At 35.6% G+C, this 26,536-nt stretch overlaps 1 protein-coding gene across 10 annotated transcripts in view; it reads right to left on the bottom strand.

The window, feature by feature from the left end:
• Positions 1-26,536, bottom strand: part of RyR (Ryanodine receptor) — a 112,760-nt gene that overhangs the window by 63,451 nt on the left and 22,773 nt on the right. For 4 of the 10 annotated variants that reach the window (XM_053764714.1, XM_053764715.1, XM_053764722.1 and 1 more), the window contains exons 13-48: positions 26,381-26,505; positions 25,956-26,159; positions 24,782-24,951; positions 24,420-24,610; positions 23,737-23,877; positions 22,860-23,023; positions 22,454-22,595; positions 21,770-21,980; positions 21,454-21,531; positions 21,094-21,224; positions 20,891-20,981; positions 20,443-20,592; positions 19,052-19,205; positions 18,495-18,622; positions 17,869-17,949; positions 16,088-16,187; positions 14,746-14,863; positions 14,473-14,553; positions 14,127-14,239; positions 13,740-13,851; positions 12,865-13,001; positions 12,328-12,450; positions 11,619-11,733; positions 11,294-11,432; positions 10,774-10,854; positions 10,191-10,336; positions 9,427-9,570; positions 7,581-7,755; positions 5,823-6,020; positions 5,050-5,155; positions 3,889-4,000; positions 3,060-3,200; positions 2,350-2,487; positions 1,924-2,076; positions 1,061-1,176; positions 459-633 (exon numbers count right to left, since the gene is read on the bottom strand). In XM_053764714.1, coding sequence (XP_053620689.1) covers positions 459-633; positions 1,061-1,176; positions 1,924-2,076; positions 2,350-2,487; positions 3,060-3,200; positions 3,889-4,000; positions 5,050-5,155; positions 5,823-6,020; positions 7,581-7,755; positions 9,427-9,570; positions 10,191-10,336; positions 10,774-10,854; positions 11,294-11,432; positions 11,619-11,733; positions 12,328-12,450; positions 12,865-13,001; positions 13,740-13,851; positions 14,127-14,239; positions 14,473-14,553; positions 14,746-14,863; positions 16,088-16,187; positions 17,869-17,949; positions 18,495-18,622; positions 19,052-19,205; positions 20,443-20,592; positions 20,891-20,981; positions 21,094-21,224; positions 21,454-21,531; positions 21,770-21,980; positions 22,454-22,595; positions 22,860-23,023; positions 23,737-23,877; positions 24,420-24,610; positions 24,782-24,951; positions 25,956-26,159; positions 26,381-26,505 — 4,884 coding nt within the window. Of the gene's footprint in view, positions 1-458; positions 634-1,060; positions 1,177-1,923; positions 2,077-2,349; positions 2,488-3,059; positions 3,201-3,888; positions 4,001-5,049; positions 5,156-5,822; positions 6,021-7,580; positions 7,756-9,426; positions 9,571-10,190; positions 10,337-10,773; positions 10,855-11,293; positions 11,433-11,618; positions 11,734-12,327; positions 12,451-12,864; positions 13,002-13,739; positions 13,852-14,126; positions 14,240-14,472; positions 14,554-14,745; positions 14,864-16,087; positions 16,188-17,356; positions 17,457-17,868; positions 17,950-18,494; positions 18,623-19,051; positions 19,206-20,442; positions 20,593-20,890; positions 20,982-21,093; positions 21,225-21,453; positions 21,532-21,769; positions 21,981-22,453; positions 22,596-22,859; positions 23,024-23,736; positions 23,878-24,419; positions 24,611-24,781; positions 24,952-25,955; positions 26,160-26,380; positions 26,506-26,536 lie in introns of all 10 variants that reach the window. The other 6 variants (XM_053764718.1, XM_053764723.1, XM_053764720.1 and 3 more) reach the window with 3 other exon arrangements.

Genomic DNA, 26,536 nt, shown 5'->3' with positions numbered 1-26,536 from the left:
ACCATCTTTAAACCATCAAAAGAGTTCCTATTTAGTCGTTTCAAATCTTATGATATAGGGACACATGAGTATATAATATAACTAATGACAAATTAAATTAAAATGGATAAATGATAGGATTTTTAAGAAAATGTAAGTTTTATCATAGGAATATTTTATTGTCATCAGAGAGATGTTGTTGCATTCAACGCGTGACAAAAACAAGTGGTTATTTTTATGAATTATTATTTGTATAATAAAAGCTATCGTGTGTACAAAATTTTAACTCAACCCGTTGAAGATATCTGCTTCGATATAGATTTACAGGTTTCTACCAGAACAATCATATTTACCCTCATACATACATACATATTCTCTCTCATCTCAGCCGTTGAGCGTCGGTGCCCAAACTGTACATACACCCTTATATAATATACATTGCAAAATCTTGCAATATATGTCGGAAATGAAGCACAAACCTCAACTGATCAGTCTGTAGGTCGCCGACGAAATCGTGAGCGAAAGCAATGATGGCTTCCACCCTGTGTCTCAGCTGGATGTCGTTGAGATGTTGTAGAAGATAGCACATTTGTAGTTTCGCGCCTTCCGCCATTTTCATGTGGAGTAAACCCTTTCGATGCTCGTCTTTGCCCTCTGTGAAGCACTTAGAATGTTAAAATGGAAGATGTATAATCTCTATGCTATAGCGGAGGTCCCGGGTTCGATCCTTGGCCCATAGTGATCTATCCAACACTATATGTTTTATATTGAATGAGTTTCTGTCCGCATTTTGTCGTTCCGAAATACTGGTAGTATGTAGCTTTGGAAATATTATAGCTGACGTGACATATAATAAAAAATTCGACGTGAAAAGTCCCCATGAAGGTTTCTAATCAATCAATCCATATATATGGTAAGAATATATGTATGGTAATCTCATTACACAGTGAGTTAGCCTATGAGTTAGTTAGGTGGACGTCTATCCTTATCCCCCGAGAAAAAAATACCCTTATTCCTTATCATGTGTGGTAACGATACAACACGTCAGTCACCTCCCCGTCCGATGTTACTTTATTTATACCTTTATCAAAGGTGGGGTCCCAGGTCTCCGGGTTGGTCATGATGAGCAGTTTCTCCACGTCTTCATCTCTCATCATGCCCACCAGCAGCAGCCGGTCAACGAGTTTGATCAGCGGGCTGGAATATAAATGGAAATAAATGGAAGTGTAACAAAACTCTGCACATTCTCTTCCATTTGTATATATTTTGCACCGAAGTTTGGGATATTATCTACTTACTATATTATATATCTATCTACTACTCGTAGCTTGTCAATTTTCGTGTTAATTCATTCAAATCAATTTGTACTATCGTTTTTTTTGCTCACTTGTTGGGTCACAATAGTCGCGTGAAGATACCTGTGTGGCTGACATTTAAAAAGTACGCACACAGGCACATAATTCATTCGTTAACTTAATACATCATCATCATCTATGAAAACTAACCAGAAGGTTGTAGCTTTTTCAGTAATTAATATTTATAAAATTTGGCGTGAAAAAGTGCCTGTAAATGTGTAATTTCTGAATAAATTATTTGATTCGATTTAACCTATCACTACACCACTTAGGGGCGAATGATTTCACTTTAGCCCTTATACCAACTTAATTCTGACAATCTGTCTCTCTCTCTCGTCTTGCCGTGTTCATTTGCTATCAGCCTAAAAAATATATGTCTGAAACAAAACGAATCAGATTGCAAGATATAACATTAATTTGCAATTAAGTGTGGCTTGCACCAGTCAACTATGACGTTAACTGTAACCAGCGTAGAAAAACGCCACGCCATTTTATCTAAACGTCAGCCGTGCCAGGTCAAAGTCAATGACAAAGATGACTGATGAAACTCACCCTATGTAAAACATTGTAAAATCGTTTAATGACTTACAGGAATAGGTTCTCATTGCTGCCCCCCACAGGGTCCCGGTTGTGGACCTGATTGGTCTCCACGGCTTCGGCCAACGCCTGCATGACGAACTCGCGGACAACTTCCAGCGGGAAGTATGGGGAGTACAGGTTGCTGATCTCTGTTATGCTCTCACTGGAATAAAAACAAAATATCAAGGGCCTGTTTTCGAAATAAAATATAACTAAGATTAGCTTTTGCCAGCGATTCTGCCCGCGTGAATTATGTGAAAAACTGAACGATTTTCATAAATGTTTATCTATATATGTATTTGTTATAAAATATAGTATCGTTGAGTTAGTATCCCATTACTTACGTAGTCTCGAACTTACTTTGGGGCTAGCTAAATCTGTGTGATTTGTCCTAGCTAAATCTGTGTGATTTGTCCTAATATATTTATTTACTCACGCGATATCTGTCATCTTCATCTGCGGCCTCACACTCTCGGTCTGCAACGATCTCAAGCTGTGTTGCATCTCGGGGTCCTCGTATAGGGACTTCAGCTCCGGGCCCAGGGGTATAACGAACTCGTTCTTGCATGTTTCCCTGGTAAATGCGGATTCATATGTTATTTAACTAGCTTTGCGGTTTCGCCCGCAATTTCCCAGGGGAACGGTTATTTTACCGGGATGATGGTACCCTATGTCCTTTTCTTAAGTACTTAAAACTATATGTATTGAACATTACAAGAAAATTGGTCGAGTAGATAGAGCGTGAAGAGGTAATAAACTTACTTTCGCATTTATAATATTAGTTAGGATAGTTAGGATTCCAGTAACTTTAGGAAACATAGCGGTATAAGCTGGGCGAAATCACAACTATAAAATGGGTTTTCGCCGCGTTCGTTAAGTTGGTTACCACAAGAAGATTTTAAACAACTACTAATACTAAATAGTCTGTCTTAATACCGTAGATTAAAAGTTTTGTGTATTAAGAATGTACAACCAAGCCAGCAGTTTGCTCGATGAGGTATAAGCTATCTTGTATTCCTTAAAAAATAATTGTGACTGAGTTGATATTAGAGATATTCTAGTCTAAAAATATAGTGATAATGTGTATGGGAAACAAATTTAGGCATAGTTTAAAACATTAAAATGGTAATCTTAATGCATACTTACATGGTGGTGGCGTGAGATTCTAGATGTAATGCTATCAGTAGATCGTAGAATCCTTGCCGGAGCGGACCGGACATATATTGCGATTGTATCGCGTATAATAACTGTTTTTGGTCCACGTGCTGGCATAACGCGTGAGCCGCTCTGAAAAAAGAATATTAAAAAATAAAAATTCAAATAACAAGTACTGAATCCTTGAACATCACAACATAGTATAAAACAAAGTCGCTTCCCTCAGTCTGTCACTAGTAGATTTTTCAAACTACGCAACGGATTTTGATGCGGTTTTTTTTAATAGATAGTGTGAATACCGAGGAAGTTTTATGTATATAATTTATTATGTTATATTTATAGCGAAACCGGGACGGGCCGCTAGTTCATAATATAATCAGGCGACGTTTTAGATTCAGTATAATGTTATAGAGTACAGTCTGCCACAGAGAAATCTGACCCCATAAGATATGGTGTTCAAATCGCGGAGGGGGGGGTCAGATTTCTCTGTGGCAGACTGTACTAAATATTTATATACAATCACTTGTACATAGGTATCTTTATAAAAGTGGTTCTAACTAGTCAAATCATATTTTTCTAATGTCTAAAACGACTAAAGTGACTAAAGTGAAAAAATCGGATTTTTGACGAAACATTTTTTTGCAATTGCATGGTATTACAGTATGGTCGATAAACACCCGGTGTTGCCAACCAACAGGAGACGCACTCATTAGTTGACTTTCTTGAGAGGTTTCCTCACGATATACTTTATGACGACAAGTTCAGAAAACTTTCAATTAAGTCTTGTGTCTAACTGGAATCTGTTTAAGCTGAGACTCACCTATAATTGCTTTGGTAACATAACGCAGCATATAAAGTGAGTGTGTGAGAATGGAAACTGAGCAACTTGTCCATTTCGATCAATTCCAAAATGTCTATGCAACGGTCCTCCTCTGTAAAAACAAAACACAATAAAAATTAACAAAACAGTGATAAAAAAAAACGTGTTGCACTCCGCGAGTGCCGGCAGAAGTGTGAAAACTTGAATATTAACGTTGTGCATTTTTGACGTCTTACGAATTTTCGATCAGGGTCACGTGTCCTGACGCGAGTTTAAAATTTTTTACCCATCACAAAAATTGTACAACGCCGCTAAAGAAGTTTTCACTTCAAAAATATTTTTTTATAGCTAGGTATGAAATACAGTTGCTTATAGCTTTGTAGCAATGCCAGAAATTACTTGAGAAATTATACTATAAAATTTGACATGAAAAAGTGACTGGAAAGGTCTAATTTCTGAATAAATAAATTGATTTGATTGTCTACACCGCTTCCTTGTGTATACGCTTTCCTTTTTCTTGTGTAAGCGAAAAGAATGACGATGTCTATAGCTTTATCAAACTATAATAATCAATAATCGTCATAATTTTCTGTAATTTCAAAGAGTATATAGACAGATATGTCTATATTATATAATCTTTGAAATTACAGTCACTTCTGATTGAAATAAAACCTTGTAAATGTGTGTGTACCTCTGTCCTCTATATAATGCCGGCTCCAATCTATCGCGGAAAAGTTCAACAAACTTTTGAATAAATAAAAACACTCATACAAACTATGCAATGTTCATGCATTCGCGTCTGCGTTCGTAGAGCAGGGATTTGAATTGTGGTTGACTGGCAGAGAATAATACCATAATATGTCATTGAAGTCCACCATTTGAATATACATATATTTTTTATAATTTCTTTATAAATAACTACAGACCCGCTCCGGCTTCGTTCGGGTAAAACTATAATTTTATTTTATAATAAGGTTTCGTCTCTCTTGTGCCAAATTTCGTCAAAATTGGTCCGTTAGTTTTTAAGTTTATTCATTAAAAACAAAATTACAAATCTTTTCTCTTTATAATAATAGTATGGATTTATCAAGCTTTTATCACTATTAACAAAGACAGTGGCGGCCTCTACTGATACGAGATTCTCGCTAAGTTAAAAGTTACCTGGTATATGTAAGGCCAGCATGGATACGGCGTCCTCACAAAGCATGGACCACCCTCTGATGTCGGATAGTTTCAGCGCATGAACTTGCAGAGATTGATTGGGCACCTGAAATTATAAATTTTAAATAGCTAGCTTTCACACGCGGCTTTGCACGCGTCTAGTTTTCACCAGAACAGTATTTTTTCGGCGATTTAATCAGTGAAGGAAATATATATATATATATATATATATATATATATATATATATATATATATATATATATATATATATATATATATATATATATGTATGTATATAATTTATTGCAATATTTCAAAGAATGTCGGTCGAATAAAAGCTTGAAGATGAACATAGAAACTCACTTTAACATTTCTCCATTAGCGTCGAGGATTAATAATTACCCTGATCTATATAGCCAGGTAATTTTAAAAAAGCTTTAATTTAACTTGCAATGTATGTATGTTTCGGGTTCGGGTGGAATCTTGCTACTCAAAGTTGAAGCAGATATCAAACGATTGAGTTGAAATTTTGTATACACGTTTAGTTTGCCTAAGTACCTATAAGTATTTTACTCAATTAAATAGGTACTAGTTCATCTACACAAGTAAACCTCGCGACAAACTTTCATGGTCCTATAAATTGTGTATAATGAGGTTATAAGTTGATAGTCAAAATTTTAAAGGAGATTTTTATTTTCTTCTTTTTGGATCATTTAAATAAAAGCTTTTCTTTAAAAAGTTTTTCATGTCTCAAGTTAATGTTGGAGCTTACCCTGGCCCACTGGTGGGGTTTCAAACACTGCACTTTCAATCTTGGCGGGAACTGTGGTATGACGTGTTTGTCGCTGGTTGGTAGTACCGCAGCGCTCAAAGGTAAGCTGGTGGGAGAACGACCTAATTCTATTTGCAGTATTTCCTTAGAAGTAGCTTCGACGAATATCGCCGGGAACAATTTAGTTTCTGGCTCCATCTGGGGGAAGATAATGTTATATTGTTACTTTATTGTATTTTATTTTATTACGGGTTAACAAACAGTTACAAAATAAAGTCCTTATTAAAATATAAATCATATATGTGTGTGTGTAGATAATTATGTAACCCACAACGTTATTCACAGCTTAATTAAATTCTTAATAAACAAAAATTTTCCACTAGAGATCAGCTGTTAAATAATATAATTTTAATCAAACAGCTAGCAGCCTTTCCACCTCTCTATCATCAAAACTTAAATAATATAATTTTAATCAAAGTTTTGATGATAGAGAGGTGGAAAGGCAAAGATAAATCACAGAATGCTGACGATGACAATATACTCAGCAAAAATAATTAGAATAATAATATCTCAAACCCCTTACATATATTAATATGCAGAAAGCAGCAATTCTTAATACCTGTCGAATAGTTAGGAAGTTTATGGACTCTACAGACACTGACACCTACAACATAAATACCAACGACACACGGACTGACCCCCTTAATCTACCCTAAAAATGATAGCCACTTGGTCATGGCCCGTGTCTATCATTAGAATGCCAGCCTCGGCTGAGAGCTTAAAGTGATAAAAACATAATAATAATGATAAGACTTCTAATCTTTGTTACCTACTGAGTATTAACATCTAGCATGCTTAAAATTGAGGTGAGTGTTATCTTATATTCGTAAGATTTACATGGGAATATATCTATCATCATCAAAAAGCTTATTGTAGGACTCAACCATACGACGCATTGGTGAGCGTCGACCTGAATTTGTTCGACAAATGGCATAATTGAAGAGTGGCCGACGGGAGCGAGCCGCACGTGTTCTATTGAGATAGAAATTATTTTCGAAATGATAATTCCGAAAAAACAACAAGAATTTCTTCTTTCGTATTTTTATTCTTTTTCTCGTCTACTTTCTCATCTCCACATCGCACGGTCGTCGGCATCCCTAGTTGTCAATTTTTTTCAGATTTGTAATACAAGTATATTAAGTGTTACTTTTATGAACTGTTCTGTGACATAATTACGATAAACATATTGCAAATTTATTTTATTACTAATACAAATTCATTTTTTAATAATAATAAATTTATTCACTTCTCCCATGGGTATGGATACATGTAGGTAGGGTTATAATAAATTCAAACAAACTTATTTGTGGAGCAAGGCTACCTAGTCCCGAGAGTCTGGAATCTGATTTAGGTAGCTTACATTGTGTGAGAAAGTGAAATATTCCAAAACAAAAATTAAGACAAGCTTATAAATCTACTTTTAAACTTTCGCGTTGCATAATTATATACTAAAGAACAAATATTAAACGTTATTAAAAGGTATGTGCGCGTTTAATACCTTTTCTTTAGTATATGCTTATATAGACTTAAATACTTATTGTAAAGTAATTGATTTATTAGAATAATAAATAACCATCGCATGTACAGTCAACAGCACATCAACCCACCCGAATTAATTGCAAACTCGCCGCTATTACAGCGCCATAGAGGTTCATGCAGTTGACTGTACCTCAGCATCCTATAATATTTCAAACATACCTTGAATTTAATGCTAGTATCCTTCCCCTCACAGGTAAAAGTCACTGTGCCAGTTGAAGTATCCACAGAACAACCAATGAACATGCCCTGCGAAGCTCCTTTACCAGTCGCTTCGGCCATCACTTCATTGTACAGCTCGTCGGCACGAACCATGTAGCATGATTGGCGATTCACACTAAAGAATAACAATTGAAAATAAAAAATTAAATTGATGCAGCTCTCATGCTATCATATGTTAAATGAGTTTTTTGCGGCATTTCTTCTCAGCAGTGATTGTTCCGAAATGCCAGTAGTTTGTAGCTTGTGAGAAATAAATTACTGTATAATATGTGCCTGTGAAGGTCTAATTCCTGAAAATGTGATTTAGAATTTGAATTTAAGACCTGACGGTTTCCTAACACACATTGTGCAAACATAGCTGAGAAAGCTCGATTTAATTCTCTTTCAAATTAAAAAACTGGATCGAAATCGGTTCAGGCGTTTGGCTGTTATGACACTTTGGACAGACAATACACATACGATCGAGGGAACTCTACAAATTTTGTAAGTACAATATTAATTGATTTGGATATTCTTCATAGTCGTATTCCTCATGGCTGAGGGTCGTGGTTATTACGTGGAATAAAACACACACAACAACTTTTCTGGCATTATTAATGGAGTGGTTTGCCATTGCCTTCTCCATTTCACACACAAGATAATAAGAATCTACCAGTGTGCAGGATTCCTCACGATATTTTCTTTCACCGGAAGCAAGTGGTGGACGATGAAAACACACATGAGTCAGATTGGTATACAAACTCATGTGACACGAGTAGGATTCGAACCTGGGACCTTTCGATCCACAGGCGGGCGTCTTAACCATTACACCACCACCGCTTCGGATATATTTTACAGTAATTTGAGTAATCGCTTCATGAATCGATCCTGAAGATCATAAACGACAGGTTCAATATGTTTTACTTCATTACTCAATGATGCATATACTGATTTGATTTTTAATGGTTTATATAGTTTGGTTAGTCACTAGGTCAAGATGGAATGCAAACTAATATGATAAATGCCAAAGTCTGTTTGTCTATCTGTCTATTATGTTTTATCCCAAGGTTCGAACGCCTTAGACCATATGGCATAAAGTCCATCTTTTGTCAAAATTGTGCAATTAGTTTAATAATTTAATCAATACATACAACAAAACAGTAGAAAAAGAATTCTGTACATTGAATAAATTTATATAAAAATTAAATTAGGCGATAGTGTCACAGCAACAGAGTAAGAATTTGAAAAAAAATCTGTCTGTTTGTACACGCTAATTTTCGGAACTACTGGACGGATTTGAATGAAACTTTTTCGTTATATAGCTATTAAGTCTGGGCAACATATAGGTCATACATTATTTTGAAAACTGGAACTCCAGATGGAGAACAAGGATGGTACAGCTAAACTATAGGAAATATAAAAATGACGATTAACAAAAATTGTTTAGTCTGATGAGCATTATATATAAAAATCGAAGATCTGGAACACCTGATGTAGACCTATAATGGTACAGTTAAACTATAGGGAACATAGAAATGACACTTTAATAAAAGTTGTTCAGTCTGATGAGCATTTTCTGTTGAGGTATAAAACACGGTATAAAACACCTTAAGAACAGTCATAATAGTTCAGCTAAACTCTAGAAAGTATACTTTTTCAGTCTGAGCATCTTCTGTATGTATAGGTATCGTTACATTTATCTGTACAATAAAATTTCTCTAATAATTTTGACTCCTTACCAAAAATTGTTTGGCCACGCGAAGGAAGTCGCTGGTATCAACTAGTTAGTAAATAAATAAACACGAACCTCTCAATAACTCTATCGTAATCATCGGTGATAATGACTGATGACTTCATAACTTTATTCTGGTTGAAGTCCTTGGAGTGAAGATGGTATTGTGTGGTCACCCATCCTATGTACACGTGCGTCGGGTCTTGACCGGGGAAAATCCTGAAATTCATTTCAACTATAGTATATTTAATGCAATAATGTGTACGCATACATTATATTTTTTTAAAGGAAGACAAATAGTTTATATCTATATCTATCTATACATACAATAAAACTGTAAGTGGGCTGTATGTCTGATATTTAAGAAAAATAATAATAGAAGCCATAACAATTTTTAGAATTTTCGTCTGTCTGTCTGTATGTATGTTTGTACGCGCATCACGATAAATTGATAAACGCTATTTGATGGAATTTGATTCGGTTTAAATATTTGTACGGCGGCTGGTATAGGTGTCATCGCGATACGTTGCTTAGAATCCGAGATATTGACAATAATAGGTTATGAGAAACTCGCGTGAAGCCGCGGGCAATAGCTTGTATATAAATATACATGGAGATGATTAGAAAATACAGATGGTTTCGCAAATACTTTTAATTACTACTTACTATATTTTATCTACTATATTATACGGCAATGTTAGGTGCCTCATCCTCGCACGTAACTGTACACCACAACCACATTACTGATGTTCCACCGTTGCAGCTAACTCCAAAAAATATACAATGTACAAATTTTACCCATCTTTAGTTTTATTATATCTATTGATTGTTGTACCAACCTGACACCGTAAAAGTATTCGTTGATGAGTTTCAAGCATTCAGCGTCGAATATCTCATTGCCGACGGTCTCTGTTGTGGCGGCGGCTAGCGTGTTGGTCGTCATTTGTTTACGGTCTTGTGTCGGCGTCTGCATAGTTAGGTTCGTCTGCGAAATGTAATGAATATATATGAACTATTTATTGTACAGTAAAGACAAACTAAGGCAGATGAGATTAAAGGTATGTTTTAAGCAGCTTCTGACAAAATAGCATACTTTAATTTATGCTTAATTTTATTCCAATTTATTTATTTAACAACTTGTAAAATAAATCTTTTAAATTTCAAAAACAACAGACAGAAGAAAGAAACTTATAGTAAATAGGAAAGTAATACAAAGATTAAGGAGCATCATTCAAATTAAATTAACCATGAAAGAGTTGAAAATAAAGTATTAAAAAAATATTGAAATATTTTAATTAGTTACACATTATTACTCCATACTACTATTTAAAAGAAAAAGTTGACCAATAGCACAAAACATTTCAAATGTAAAAATGTATAATGTGTTAGTAGTAACACAATCCACAAGTCATGTTAACTTACGTTCAAACCATTCTGACTGTCATACTCGTAAAGATTTGGCTTGCTAACTCTCGGTTGCATGTCGTTATATCTTTGATTCGCCTTGGGGAAACATAAACAAACATAAAACAAAACAAAATGGGACAAAAAATATAAATGTAATGGCGCGGGAAAAAACAGGAATCGTCAAAACTTGTACAAACGAAATGCAGATTTTAGTTTTTGTTAGTCACGATGGAGGCTGACGCGAGTGATTTCACTGCCACTAGGGGCGCTGGTGTTGCGAAAGGTTCGTTTTTCTAACCAAACTTTGTCATTTGTACGCGTTAGCCCATTTAATCCATATACTAATTTCATTTCAAATAAAAACAATGGATTTGACCAAACCAAAAAAAGAAAATTCTATCTCGCTAATTAAGAAGTATGATTGACTATAATACAATATGGCTTGGATGGCAGAAGTATTTTAGAACATCTTTGAAAACGTTTATTTCAAACAACAACCTTCAGAATGACATAAGTGTTATGGTATAAAGGTTACCTGTGAGACTCTGATTTGTGGGTTAGGTCTTCTCATGCCCCTGTCTGGAGAAACTTCCGTGTCGCTAAATGGATCAGGTGTTTTGGATTTGCGAGATTTGGACCTGTCACCACTCTCGCCGCGTTTGCTCTTGAAGAATCTGCAAATTTTCATAGTAATTTGGTGACATGTTTATTTATTTAACTTTACAATAAAAAAAAATACTGCGGACGGCCGGATTTGTAGGAAGTGCAAAATCCAAGAACATGACTAAGTTATAAATGTATTAATTTTATCTTATAATCTGCTCCCGACTGTACAATAAAGATATTAAAAACATACTCACTTGAAAGGAGACTTCCCCCTCTTGTCTTTCTTATCATCAGGTAGGTTTTGCACTCCCAATTCGTATTTGGACATTTCCGCCTCACTGGTGGAACGATGCATACCGTTCACTTGACCTAAACACATAAACAGTTAATATATTCGGCTAATAATAATTACATATACGGCTTTATCATCGCACTCCGCTTTGCGTCGCGTGAGAAATCCGCCTCTTATGTAATGTCTGAGATATACACGCTTGTATGTTGTGCTTAATGTAGAATAATTCAAGATATTTTATGACAAAAGGGTAGGTATCGAAAACTACAAAATAAAGAACAAACATATGATTTACGAAAAATACATGTTATTACGCAGAAAAGTGACCAAGTTTTTATTAATAGCGAGAAATTTATCACAGCACACTGACAGATGTGATGACAGAAGAAATATATAGTCTGAGTTATGAAACATGGGCAATGTTGTCTTTTGTTATAATTCAACGAGTCGCACTCGTGTTGAGAATGATCTCACAAAGAGATTGAAACTGTTGTCACGATACATTTTTCAGTAAGTATTTGACAAAAAATGTCTGTTGTTAATTTTAAAGACCTATTAAAGGAACTACAGAGAATGAAGTATTCCTTTTGCCCTTTAAGTAAGATACCAAACAAAATGGCATGCAACGATTGAAAAGACGAAGTGAAGAAAAAGCGTAACATAAAATCGACCTGGCTGCAAATTATAATTTTGTATAGTGACGCCTCTGGTCATTGACCCCTTCCTCGGAGGTCTGGACGGTTGCCTCTTCATCTTTGAGCTGGGGACTTCTTCGTTCTCTTCGTAGTGGAGACCTTGGGCGGGGAAAACTCACTTAAGCTGGGACCGTGCGGGTTAGGGACAGCAAATAAAGAATAACGGGAATATTAAATTTTAAACCCCATGGTTTGCCCCATGGCAATCTACACTATTCTTAGCAGGTATTTTCTTCTAACCATTGGACTGGATTGGAGGACATAATGTCCTAAAAATAAGAAAAAAATATCTGCCAAGAAAAAGGTCACGAAGTTGTGAAATATAATACAAAGTTATGTTCAGTTTTTTCGAGAAAAAATAATCTTTTTTTATATAAATTCAGGTAAAATATATTTTTGCAAAACTACCAAAATTTTGTTTGCAGACTACTAAAATTGTGTGTTGAACTGTGGAAATTTTCGTTGAATTGACGTGTGTACAGACAGTCACAAGGATGATTGTATGAAACATACCTTTGATGTCATTCATAGTGAACCCACTGCGCATGATTTGGTCAATATGCGCTGGCATTTGAGCCTCGGTCGCCTCCTTCATCAGAATTTGTTGTCGATCTTTGATCTCTACCCAACGACGGGCCTTCTCTGCTTCGCTGTTAGACGAAGTCACGATTCAATTAAATTCAATTTCTAACGATAAAAACTACTTTGATAAACACTGTTTATATTTTATCACACATCATAATGAAAATTAAATAATATTAATAAAAATACATACAATACAACGTAATAAGTTAAATATCTATTATAACAGTTGGAGAAAAATGGCGGCAGGTTAAACAGATTAAACAAATATAATTTTTACGATTAATTTATTTTATTCATTTTGTGTACACAATAAAGGTTACATAAACATACCTCGCCCATTATTTTGACTAGTTCTATAATTTGAAACAATACATACAGGCTAAATCATTAATAGTTTGTAATTATTTAAAATTACAACAGTAAGGTCTCGATAAAGTTTTTGGTATAATCAAATCTCAATATACATTTTAATTAGACATTATTTGTTTTGAGATATTATTTTTATTGACATTGTTATTACTGACACTTTAATTTTAAATTGACTTTATTTTATTTAATTTGAGGTATTATAGTTATTATATTATTATTATTTTTTTAGTATTATTGACAATTTTATTAATTGACAGTTAAATATTTGTATGCCTATAAGGCAGAATGCATGTTCTATATATATCATGACCACCTGATTGTAATTCTGTATTCTGACAAATAAATGATTGATTTGATTTGATTTACATAAAATTAAATAAAAAGAATATTGATTAAAAAAAATTGTTGTTAAAATAGTTAAATGAAGAACTTACTCAATAAACTCCTGATGACAGATGACAGGTAAGGACAGACGGAGGAACTCCCAATTGGCCTTCTCCATGGTCTCGAATGTGTTGTGAGATATCTTCAAACATGGCGGCGTGTCTGATTATAGGAATAACGAAGGTATTAAATAACAACTAACTTTAATCTAAGGAAACCTTAAAATTTTGAAGCTTGACCATTTGTATTCAATCTATATTATGCGATTTTACGAGAGAATCTATATATTTCGCGTCCGAACTTTTAGGCGACTTGATTCAAATTTTCCACCATTGATGGTAGCACAGTTGAGACAAGATATAAATCTCCATGTAATTTTATAAAATGTACAGTCTTCTGAACAACTTTATTGAATATCTCCTGTTATATAATTTTACCTGAGCCAGCGGGGATCCTAGTAACGTCAATTCTGGTATCGGCCATTTCGTCTGTGTTCTCGAAGATTGGCTGGTCCTTCGTGTACCAATGGGTGACGTCACGCTTCATGTTGCTAAATCGAAGAAAATAATTTTCAAAACACTTGATCGAAATTTTACAGCACTACTGTACTCTTTCGACGTTTTACGTTGTATGTGTTGTTATGTTGAAAAACGTCGTTTGGTACACGCGTGTACTGTTCGTTATTCACTCGCTTAGCATTCACAGTCATTCGTTCTTCACATTTGTGTCTTAATGTACAATTAAGTACATCCTATTCAGTTGCAGCAAGTAAACGATACTTACACGCAGAATGGTTCGTAGCCTTCTTGCAGACCACATGTGGTGAAATATTTCAGAGTGTTGACATCTTGACCGTACGTGAGTCTGAAAACATATTGTAATAAATAAGTTTAGAACTGTAAAGACAGATACTGTCACATAGAGCTCTATCCGGTAGAAATACAGGAGAATTTACAACGACTTTGAAAGGCCGATATGCTGTACAATGCAATACACTTGCACTGCACCAAAATAAAGTATTGAAAATATATAAACACGACATCAAAGTGACAATACCTAGCCTTCTGTCCCACGCCTAACGTGCAGGCTGGTACGAAGTTGTCTCCTTGGACATCCGCGAAGGTTGTCTCCCCGCCTAGAGCGTCCATAAGCAGCTCCCCGTTTAGAGAGAAACCTAAGTAGATTCAGGTGAAATGATTAGTATTTTGTTACTACTACTAGGTTGATTGAAGATTAGCTTTGTATAAAATATTGTGTAAGCAAATTTGTAAAAAAAAAAACATTTTTGTCAACAATTAATATAGTTTTTAATTATGGCTCGTTTTGTATTACATTTTAATATATTTCATCAAAGATTAATGTTTCAGATAAAATATTAAATCGAAAGAAACTTACTTCAATTGATTAAATAATTTCCAAGTAGACACAAAACAAAACGCTTTTAAAATTGATACACGAGAAAACTGCTGATGAGAAAATATCACTTGTGTTAGTAGTTAAACCACAAAAATATTCTTTATTAATATAAGATTGATTTTTACAAAATATTAATCACAAAAACACAGATTTTAATCTGTTAATTATTAGTAAAACAAACATGAAAGTTAAACATATTTTTATGACAATAAAAATATTAATTACTTCTAGAACCGCATATGAATAATTTCTAAACTACACTGTCTAAACTAATCCAATTATTCAAATACACGGGGTGAAGTATATACAATATTACAAGCGCATTAAAAGTTTTTACTAAAACTATCGACAGAAAGTTCTATTGGATTCTGGTCTAATTCAATATGTTACAGTAAAAGGTCTGCTAAAATTCCATTAATTATAATCAAGCGCTATTTAGCTTAACTAAATTTTAATCATAGTCCTGTATATGATTATATTAAATAAAAAAAAAACAAAAAAAAAACAATTGTCACCTAGAAAATACGTGGTTTTTCGGTTACCTATCTATTTTAAGCGAAAAACTATAAAGATGTACAAAATATGAGTCGACGATATAACAAATCTTCATTTACATGTTTGCATATCATCGTGAATGTTCACTTGAATGGTGATGAAAATTGTGCCGAAAATTCGAGAAACCAAGCAAAGCAATGCACTTGCTGTCATACATTAAGTTGGAAGCGATTGTCGATGAATGAGAGCTTTTGAATTTTGGCTTTAAGCTTCAACCATATGGCAGGAACATTTTTTTTTTAATTTTCCACTTAAAAGTTATTAATAAAGCAATAAACATTGAATAATTGGAAGATTATCCACAAAAAGATAAACAGATTAAAAAGCACGAGAAAAAAGCGAGATTGGAGGGAAAGTCAGTTAAGTGTAAGAAAATGTTCCTGCCAAATAGTTAGGCGCAAGCTCCAGTCCAATTTGATATCCTTACTTATCGTCTTATCTATCAGATCGAGGAATACGCCCACAACATCGCCAACGGCCCATTGCTTGCCGAAAGATTCCGAACTACCGCTGTACACCTTTTCCTCCTTGAAAAGTCCAGAAAGTTCTATTGAAGTCCTCGTTTTATGGAGTCATATTACGAAGTCTACTAGTTCAATGTCCTTGAGTTTTGCCTGAACATGGTAATTGATACTACCACTCAAAGAAAGAGACGGCTAATGACAGTGCTCATTTTTAATTTTTCAATAAAAATAATAGGTACTAGTTATACATGGCCCAACACCTTTTCAGGAACAAAGAAATTTCGAATGTGTTGAATATAATATGCATTGATACGTTTATTATCTCAAGAATCATTGTAGGTAACTAAAGTCCATTAGCACGTTTGTAGCATATTGTAAGTACAATAGTTTGGGCCAAAAACAATTGTAACCATTTGAATTATGAAATAAATAAGAATTAAGTCTCACACATAGATATGATTTTATTAACAACCTGAAATAAGCGCTGCCATTTTCAGCCCCTTTTCATACAAGATATAAACTACACATAGAATAATATTGTCAATACTTTTATGTATTGCTTATACCATAGATGTTCAGCTACCAAATTCGATTAATGCTATATTCTAGAGAAGTGTCTAATCTAAACAGAATTGAAGAGGAAAATTAGCTTTTCAAATACAATACATTATGGGAACAAGTGAGTACACAGGGACACATCGTTGTTACCACGAGTTAACCACGTATAATACAATTACATCTGCGGAGGTACGGCCCTGAGGTATGTTTAAATTATTGTTTACGGTAGTTTTCATTGAATGTTATGTTATGTTAAGATATTAAAAATGTTGATACTGCTTCGGTTCAATGACCGGCTGCCTGCCTGACGTTAACCTACTTTTGGAATGCCGTTTTGTCTCACAGCCGTAAATAGCCTTTAGTCGTATGATATTTAGAAAACATATGGAGTGGTAAGGACTACTGTAGGGCCGGGTCGTGAAATTCCGATATTATGGTAGCTTACGACGATATTATAACTGCGCGGCAACATTCATTTATTCAGTGCCTTAGTTTTCTTATTGTTTATTGTAACTTTATTGTACCAAAAATAACCACACAAATAAAAATAAAAACAATAAATATATACGTACAATGGGGGCACTTACCCTTATCTTAAAGTCATTTACTCTTTAAATTTATTTTCACAAAACACACCTCAGGACAGCCCCCCGCGCCCCTAAGTGGCAACTCACTAATAGTCATGTCGCAAACGTCTAGGAAGCAGCCGACTATGTCGCCCACTTTGACCTGCATTCCAAACACGTCGCTACCACCGCCGTGTACTTTGATACACTGTTTGTTGATATAACTTTCGTTAAAATTTATATAATTTATTTCTATTACGATGACGTCTTACCAGCATCTTCCGACTATATTATTGCAACGGGGAGAGAAACCTTTTATTGGCATTATTAAAGAACAAGAATTTAATGGCATTGAACACAACTACAATGCAATTACATTTTTTTTATTGTTATACGCTGTTGGTTTCCTTAATAAAATAAATAAACTATTGGGAAATAAATTGCATTTCAAAAATCACAAAAATATATTTCCTCATATGAAATTATCAATAAAGCATACGAACAAATATCACATCCGTAAACATCGTGCCTAATCTAGATAATTACTCCCACAAAATAACATGGAAGTTTTAAAATGTTTCCCCTAATCTGTATGGTATCATAATAAGTACATTGCTTACATTGTAACCGTCGAATGCCCAAGAGTTTTCGTCTTGTCCGAGCATCATACCAGGCGCCATGTCAGCGTGCGCCCAGCCGACCTGTATCATATAACAATTAAAATGTATTTATCTTAATGAAACTGAAAATCATAATTAAACATCACAAGACAGGAATCAATTATGTAAGTATACTTAATCATTTTCTGGCTAGGCTAAAATGGAACTGGGTGGGTCATATTTACCATATGCATTACAAAAAATAGGCATTTATGATTACCACCTGCATTACTGACACATAAAACGAGGCAGGCTTAGGACTAGACGGGCGGATGAACTTAGACATTTCGACAAGAGATTGATGGAAAACACCAGAGACAGGGATACATAGAAAGAAAGTGAGGGAGGGTTTTGCCCAACAGTAGGACATGTAGCTATTAAAATAATTACATTGCATTTTTAAAAAAATAAAATACATATTAAAAGTTTGGATGTGAGTGAAGATGTTTGTTTAAATCACGCGAACACTACTGGAAGGATTTCGATGATATTACGTAAACAGATAGAATATAACCTGGAATAGCAGATAATGTACATTTTATCTCGGAATTCCCGCGGGAACGAGCTAGTAAATAAAAAAAGCTCACTCTCATGGGACCAGCGGTGAGTATCTCGAACTCGAAGTACCACTTCCCCGAGCTGACGGCGTAATTTTTCTCCGCGCGGTAAGTTCTGAAGTCAGCTTGCTTTTGCTTCGACGCTTCGGCTAGTAATGCTGTCGAAAACATCATATATTAAAGCGAAAGTTTATGAGAATGTATGTTTGGTACTGTTTATATATATCATATAAAATAAAATCTCGACGGGTATTACAGCAATCTTGCTATAATTTGCAGGAAAGCTGTATCTACACAGCTTTCTACAAGTCATATAGTAAAAATAAAGACAATGTTTGATGGCGCAAAATAAGGCTGTAAAATATAAATCTTCAATTTTAAAGATTGGCTGTAATGTTACGTGTTTACGTTAACCCTCTTAATGCTATTATTGTCTATCAGCTATTACACCCTCAGACCTTTCCTGCTACGTCCATGGGAGGAAAGGAACTGGTTTGACAAAAAATGAACTATGGTTCTATTCTAGAGGTACCTGACCTATTGTTTAAACAAAAGTAATTTTATCATGCCAAACTCTGCAATCATACCTTCATGCTGCTCGCCAGTGGGCGGATCCAGATTGTATCCATAAACCAGGAGGGTCCTAACAGTCTCGGACGCTGTGTCCCTGTTGGCCTTCTTTATAGCCTCGTCCACCTTCGGGTACGGAACTAGGTGGGGAGATCTGTGCATATCGGGATCCTAGAAATAAATCGTGATAGAAATACGACGTTCGTATTGTTGCATACGGCAAGGATACGTGCCCCATCTTCGCACGTAACTGTACATCACAACCACATTACAGATAATCCCCCGTTGTAGACAAGCAACTGAACCTCGCCTCAGCACCACGGCTCATATCACGGTAGTGGGGGGAAGTGAATTGAGACACGTGCACTACACGTATAAAATCAGGTGAGTTATTTCAACTCATAACTCGTTGGATTAATGATATCGCCAAAGTTGTGTATTCGATTTGGAGACTGAAATGACTGGGAATTAGAGTAGAGCTTGTATCCTGGATGTAATGGGCTGTACTAAGATGCAATAGTAAACAATAGTAATTTACAAGTTTTCTAAGTAAGATAAGTACCTAAATTAAGTATATACGGTAGTATTAAAATGAACCAAAAAGGAAAGTAGACTAATCGCTCTATAGGAGTATCTACATAGTCAACATGCGAAGATAAATAGAAATGCAAATAAGGAGATCATTTGTAATACATTTAAAAACACAAGAGTAACAAATACAAAGCAAATTCACCAATACAATAAACAAAACGTTTACACATAAATAAAAATAAAATAAATAAAGCGGCAATAGTTCTTCATACAGTAGAAGCAGCGACCGCGTCTAGCTGTGACCCTCACACCTAGCAAACCATGCGAAGTGTGAGAGTCACAGCTGACGAGATAGCTTTTGTATCCCACCACTGCAAGCTGATACATACAAAGCTAGAAATAAAATAAATACTAGTAAATACACCAACAGTTACATAAATACAAATTAATGCGTTAAAAATGGCAATATTGAAATTAATATATTAGAAAAAACGGTCACATAAAAACTACCAACTTTGAACCATCTATACTAACATGGTAAATTCATTTGCATTTCTTATCCGACTGTCATGCCAACACGGCGAAAACGCGGGTCAGATTTTGTTGAAATATGTAGATATAATGAGGTCTCATAAAAATACCAATAAATAATATAATCTGCATATATATAATACTAATAAACACGACAACTAGACTGTGTTTGATGCCAAAAACATCAAATCTATCGAAATTCAATAATATGTTTACAAAGCATACAGATTATTTTCAGGTGTTTACTAAATAATACAAAAGCAAAACATAACATTCAAAACTACATTACAATTATGAACTAAACGTGAAAACAAAAGTGACAGTAGAAATGAATTGATTCACAAACCTCATTCAAACCGTAAGTCCATCCTTGCTGAATGCGCTCCCTCGCCCACAAGTTGTGTGTGTTCTCCGCCAACTGATCGACCAACTCGTCCATTTTCGGTGTTAGGGTAACAGCACTCAAGTCCAATGGTGCTGGCTTGTAACCGTTCGACTTAAAACATAATAAATCAATATAATATTTCATAGAACATAATTTTGTTTCTTGTGCAATTTTCTTATTTCTGGATTTATCTCACTAATTTCGCCAGATACATGTAGATGAATATTTCTTTTATTTCGTACAAGAATTGACACAAATAAGCAATTGAACACGAAACTAACATTTCATGGTTTAGAAATTAGAAACATAGTTATTAAATTTTATCGCAACACGTAAAATCGCTATCAAACCTAAACTACACATAGTATACATTGATGATATGCTCAATGTCAGTTAATAATTTACTTACTTGCATAAAGGGCTCATTGGGTAGACGGACGTTACGAATACGTGCTGGTGGTTTATCCAAGCTGATGTAGTAACCAAGTGCCAAGATAGTTCTAAGAAAATGACAAAATATAATAATTAGACAAGTTTCCAAAATATCTAATATTAGAAAGGAGAAAGAAGTAGAAATGTTTTGATATACAAATTGTCTAAAAGGTTATATACTTAAGTGTTTGTACAGCCAGCTGAATATCGTATCTTTTCTCCGCGGGTGGCAAACGTTCAAACGGCACTAGACACGGGTGAATCTTATGCAAATCCTCACGTTGATCGCCGTACATCCATCCTGCTTCGATCTGAAATATGTCCCCATTTTAATAAGAAGTCTGCATAATCATCCAATAGCACTGACTAAAGTTATGCCAACACAATATGAACGTAATATCTGTGAAGTGAAATCTCTAACGTGATTCGAAACACCACACTGCGATTTCAGACAAAAATCCAAGTATACATATTATTTTTGATAACATTTGTATTTTTGTTTGTTATGAATAAACTCAAAAACTACTGATCAACGCTTACCTTATTCATGGCCCACATTTCATGAATATTCTCGGCCAATTTGTCACGAATCTGCTCAACATAAGTCGGCAGCGTAATCTGAAATTAGTAAGTTTAAAGTTTAGTTCTTCTTTTACACACATAGCAAAATCAATCAAAATCAAAATCAAATCATTTATTCAGAAATTAGGCCTTCACAGGCACTTTCTCCCGTCATATTGTAAATTAAATGATGTTTACCAAAGCTACTAGCATTTCGGAACGACCACTGCTGAGTAATGAAACTCAGAAAGGAAAGTTCTCTATTTGACTGGTCGAAGAATGGGCAATAACTCACAGAAACAGTGTCAACAGGCGTTGGCACAAACGCCGTATCGTCTTGAACCAATGGCGGCCCGGCTAAGGCTCGTTTCGCGAGGTTGCCGAAGTAGAAGCATGGTTCCAGGTTCAGTACTTGTTGCGGGAGTAATGACTCCACCAGCGGGGAATATCCTTCTGGTGCTGCGTAGCGCAGGCGGCCGTGTTCGCCGCCGAGAAGGAAACGACAACTGGAGGTGAATATTAATAAGTTATTTACAAAAAAATAATGCAAGCTTTTATCGTAAGCAGGCAGGTCTTAAATCATTTCCAGTTTTTAATGTCATTATTTATTTTTACTTATTTACTAGTTCATTTAAATTCTAAGCTTTCTAAGCTTTCGAAATGTGATGTTGGAGACGAATGGAGAAAATAAACTGGGCAGAAAAGAATACAAACGCAGAAGTATTAGACCTAGTAAACGAAATAAGAACGTTATTAAAAGAGAGATTAAAAGATAGATATAGAGCTGAGGCGTGGAAAATATTTGGCTAACTTGTACGATTCGTTAATCTGACTAAACCTAATAGAAGGCAAAATATAAGCGAAAAGAGGAGAGGGAAAGCCAAGAAGGGGTTATATGGACCATATAAAGGAGGGAGCAAGTTTATCTACATTAGATATCTTCTCGCAAAGAACCTGCACAACGTTTATAGTTCCTCACCTCAGCTTGCTGGAGCAGCTGATAACGGGGAAGAACATGCCCTCCAGGTTGAAGTTGGTGAAGGACCCTGTCACCCGGACGCCATTAAACATAAAGTTGATGATTGGCACTGTCAGGTCTAAGGCGCAGCCGATTACGTCACCTGGAATGATTATTATTATTTGACTATTGTTCTTAATTGTTACCAAATGAGCATCATTTTAAGGGGGACCCCGCATCCACGAGTGTGATTATCTCGCTTGATTTAATCAAAGAATGCAATTGCAAAAAAATTGCAAGCAAATTTAAGTAGGTATATGTTATAAAATATACTATCATTGAGTCATCCCATAACACAAGTCTCGAATTTACTTTGGAGCCAATTCAATCTGTGTGATATGTCCATATATTTATTGAAAAACCTTACTTTTTCGGATATAAGGCTCTTCAGTGTGCAACGCGCCGGCCGCGTGGACTACAGTTTTCCTCCCCCCAGCCCAAAGGTAAGTGCCATCGAACCCGAACGAGTACAGGTCATCCCCCACTCCGTTACCCCCCCACTTCTCACCGCCACCGGGGTATGGGACATACCTGGAATCGTGGAGAAACAAAACTTCAAGATTGAGTACATAATGCTTAGCGTTAAGTTTGTTTAACGCATTGTATGTAAATACGTGCAATAAATATAAATAGGTACTAATGTTATAAATGTAAATCGCTTTCTTTTTCGAAATTTGGAAAACATATAGTTAATGATCAGAGGTCTCTCATAGGCCACTGGACGAAGCTGCGGGCAACTAATAAATAAATGTCTGAATAGGAGTCCACGTCAGGGGTAATAATTTTTTTATTATCCTTTAGTATCCCACTGCTCAACTGGGCCCTCGCCTCTTTTCCTGTACGGCGCGTAACTCCTCCAATTATTATCTGTCGCGTGTATATCATGCAACCATTTCGTTTTGGAGCGGCTTTCGAGTTTCGTTTAATGAAAAAGCCCGTAAGGGATAAACACGTCTTACTATATACATTTAAAATCCTTCTCATTATGTACCATACGACTTAATTTTACAAAAAAATAATGACTCGGTAAAGGGAGAGTGGTGGGAGTTAACTTCAGAGATATATTGAGGGAAACTGACCTCACATAAATACATAGGATAAGGGTAGGCTGATGATGATATATCGAAGGAAACCTAATAATTTTTTTTGGGAAAATTCTCAGTAACGCCCAATAAACTCATACCAGTGGCCCCCCACGAAGGATCACTAAAGTTAATGAGAAAAGATTATACAAACAAACTCACCCGGTAGTGTTGGCCCATCCGATGCGGAGATGCGGCATCATGTGCGTGGTCCTCTCGATGTGGTCCATGGTCACTTCGAAGTACCATTTCTGGTACACCGCGGACCCTTCCACGCGGCCCACGAAGATGTTTGGCCGAACACTTGTTTCAAATAAATAAAAAAATTAAGAAATAAAAAACCATTTATGACAGTCATAGAGACTATTGTGGCCAGTACAACACATTTATTTTTGTCAATTCTGTCTGTTCTGTCGAAGGTTGACTACAAGTATTCTGAAGGGGCAGTTTAGTTACTGTCTGTCAAGTGAAGAAAATAAATGAACGCTCTGTCTCCTGTTGGCCGGCAACACTGAGGGTTTATCAACCAATCTTGACCATTCGATTTGGTATTGCAATAAAAAAATTCAAACAATTAAAAATAGACTGAATCCGTGTTGCAGGCTTTATATGGCACATATTTCAGGCGCTAGCCCCTGAGTGTGTGCATAAACTAAGGTAATAAGTAGTTAAATAATACTTGTAAAAAGAAAATAAACGATTTTTGATTATTATTTTACGGAAATAATAGAGTTTGTGTGTAAATCTTGCATGTTTAATTTCACGTATTTCCATTAGTTCCACAGAGTTGAAATTTTACTGAAGATTCGGTGAAACCTAAATCAAACTGAAAAGTGGAATCTCACCTGGACACGTGATCAACTAATTGTGTCTGTAGCAACAAATTCTTCCCAGGTAACAAATAATCGCAGATGTTATTCTGTGAGGACCTCACAGCCACTCCATTACCGACGCAAAGAGAACACAGTACGTCTAGGACTTTCGGGTCTCGACCGTGCTTTTCTAAGAGGGAAATGATGACTTTTATGTGTTCGTCCTGTAAATAAATTATTACATTAATTTATTATGCGTAGGATGATTTATTGGGGATAGGATATAAATTTTAGTAGTACAGACGGTAGAAACAAAGAGAAAGAAAACTGAAGACGACGAACTGCCGTAGTGGGTTTGTGACGGATCGCTGAAGTGGCATTTTTCACACACATACCCGCATCATGTTGAGCGCCTCAGGCGAGTCGATGAGCACGCAGTGCAGCACGTCCAGCATGCCGGTGCCCTCGCCCGACGCCTGCGACCCGAGGCGGGAGAACAGCCAGTTCAGGCGGTTGGAGTTCGCGAACTGAGCGCAGTTCGTGTGGTTGCCTTTGATTATGGCCGCTGGGGAACGACACATTCGCATTTTACACACTATACTTGTTATATATTTTGTATTTAATTGTGTGATACGTTTTTTATTTACATATTTGTTATCATTATTTTGTGTCGTGGCGTTTAATTTTTGGCAATAAATGTTCATTCATTCATTCATTTGTTTATTTATCCCAACTAATAACCAAATATTATAAATGTGAAAGTAATTTTTTTTGTTTGTTACCTCTTTACGCATTATCTACTCGATCGATTGTTATAAAATTTGGTATATGCCTAGAAAATAACCTGGAATAACAAATAGGACACTTTTTATCCCGAAATTCTCACGGGAGCGAAGCCCCGGGGTGCAGCTAGTTTATCATCATTTTGACATGACATACCGCGTGTCATTACTAGCTGAACCCTAATGTGATAACGCTTAACACGAGTTATGTATTTGGTATAGATAATAATGCCATACATATGAGTTTACTCAAAGTTCAATTGAATATGTCCAACATATGGCTTCTGACTTATATATTTTTCACAAAATACAGTGCAAATGATGTTAGCACCACCCCAAAGTAGTACCCATTAAGACATGAAACTATGGGGTAATATTCACTAAAGCTGCAAGCTACTAGCATTTCAGAACGACCACTGCTGAGAAGAAATGCGGAAAGAAACTCATTTAAACCAAAAAGTCCTAACCAGAAAGGCTCATCATGCTTTTAAATACATATATGAATATATTTCCTAACAACATCAGTACACATAAGGCGTCCAAATCAAAAGGGACCTTATGGCGGCTGGCACTTATAGATCTTTATAGCCGTTGTTCGAATACAAAACAGCGGCAATAATGGCGTAAGTGCCGGGCGCCATAAGGTCCCTGTTGATTTGGACGGCCAAATATTATAATTGTGATTGAGGGCTGAAAATAAATTATGTAAATAATCTATATATACAAGTGAAGGGAGAGGAACATTTATGCGAAAACAAGCTAATGCGAAAACTTGGTCTATGCTTACCAAGCAGTTGATATAGATATCCAGAAATCATTTCCCAACTTTGTCCAGACTCGTCCCCCGCCAAGAATCCGGCGAGGAAACCCTGGGAGGTGATGACGTTGATCTTGTCTATGGCTTCTAGAATGAGATTCAGAATGCCTTCCTCTTGGAACAAGTCTTGGCGGTTGCGGAGCGCGCGGAATTTGTTCTGTTTCTCTTCGTGTTCTGAAAACGATTTTTATTATTATTATGTACATTTTAGTGGAAGGAACATGGGGAATATGGGGAAGGAACATACAGAAAGACAAAAAAAAATGGATTGGCCTCTATTAGTCCCACAAAAGACCGCCCATAATTATTATTCTGTAATATTCTCCTATTTACAGACATAACTCACTTACAGTTTTATTATATGTATAAATTACCTATCATAAAATATAACTTACCCATATCTTCGTCAGGCTGTGCGAAGTAGTTGATCAGATCCTCCAGACACATGACCATCTCGCCCAGGTTGACCGACGCGAAGAACATGGAGTGGCGACGGTTCTCTTGCAGGGTTTCAAGGCCGCTGTTAACAGGTATTTAAATTGTTGACAAAA

The sequence above is a fragment of the Plodia interpunctella genome, chromosome 26 (genome assembly GCF_027563975.2).
Source record: "Plodia interpunctella isolate USDA-ARS_2022_Savannah chromosome 26, ilPloInte3.2, whole genome shotgun sequence".
NCBI classification, from domain to species: Eukaryota; Metazoa; Arthropoda; class Insecta; order Lepidoptera; family Pyralidae; genus Plodia; species Plodia interpunctella.
The sequence above is the reverse complement of the archived record's forward strand: the minus strand, read 5'-3'. Positions and strand labels throughout refer to the sequence as shown.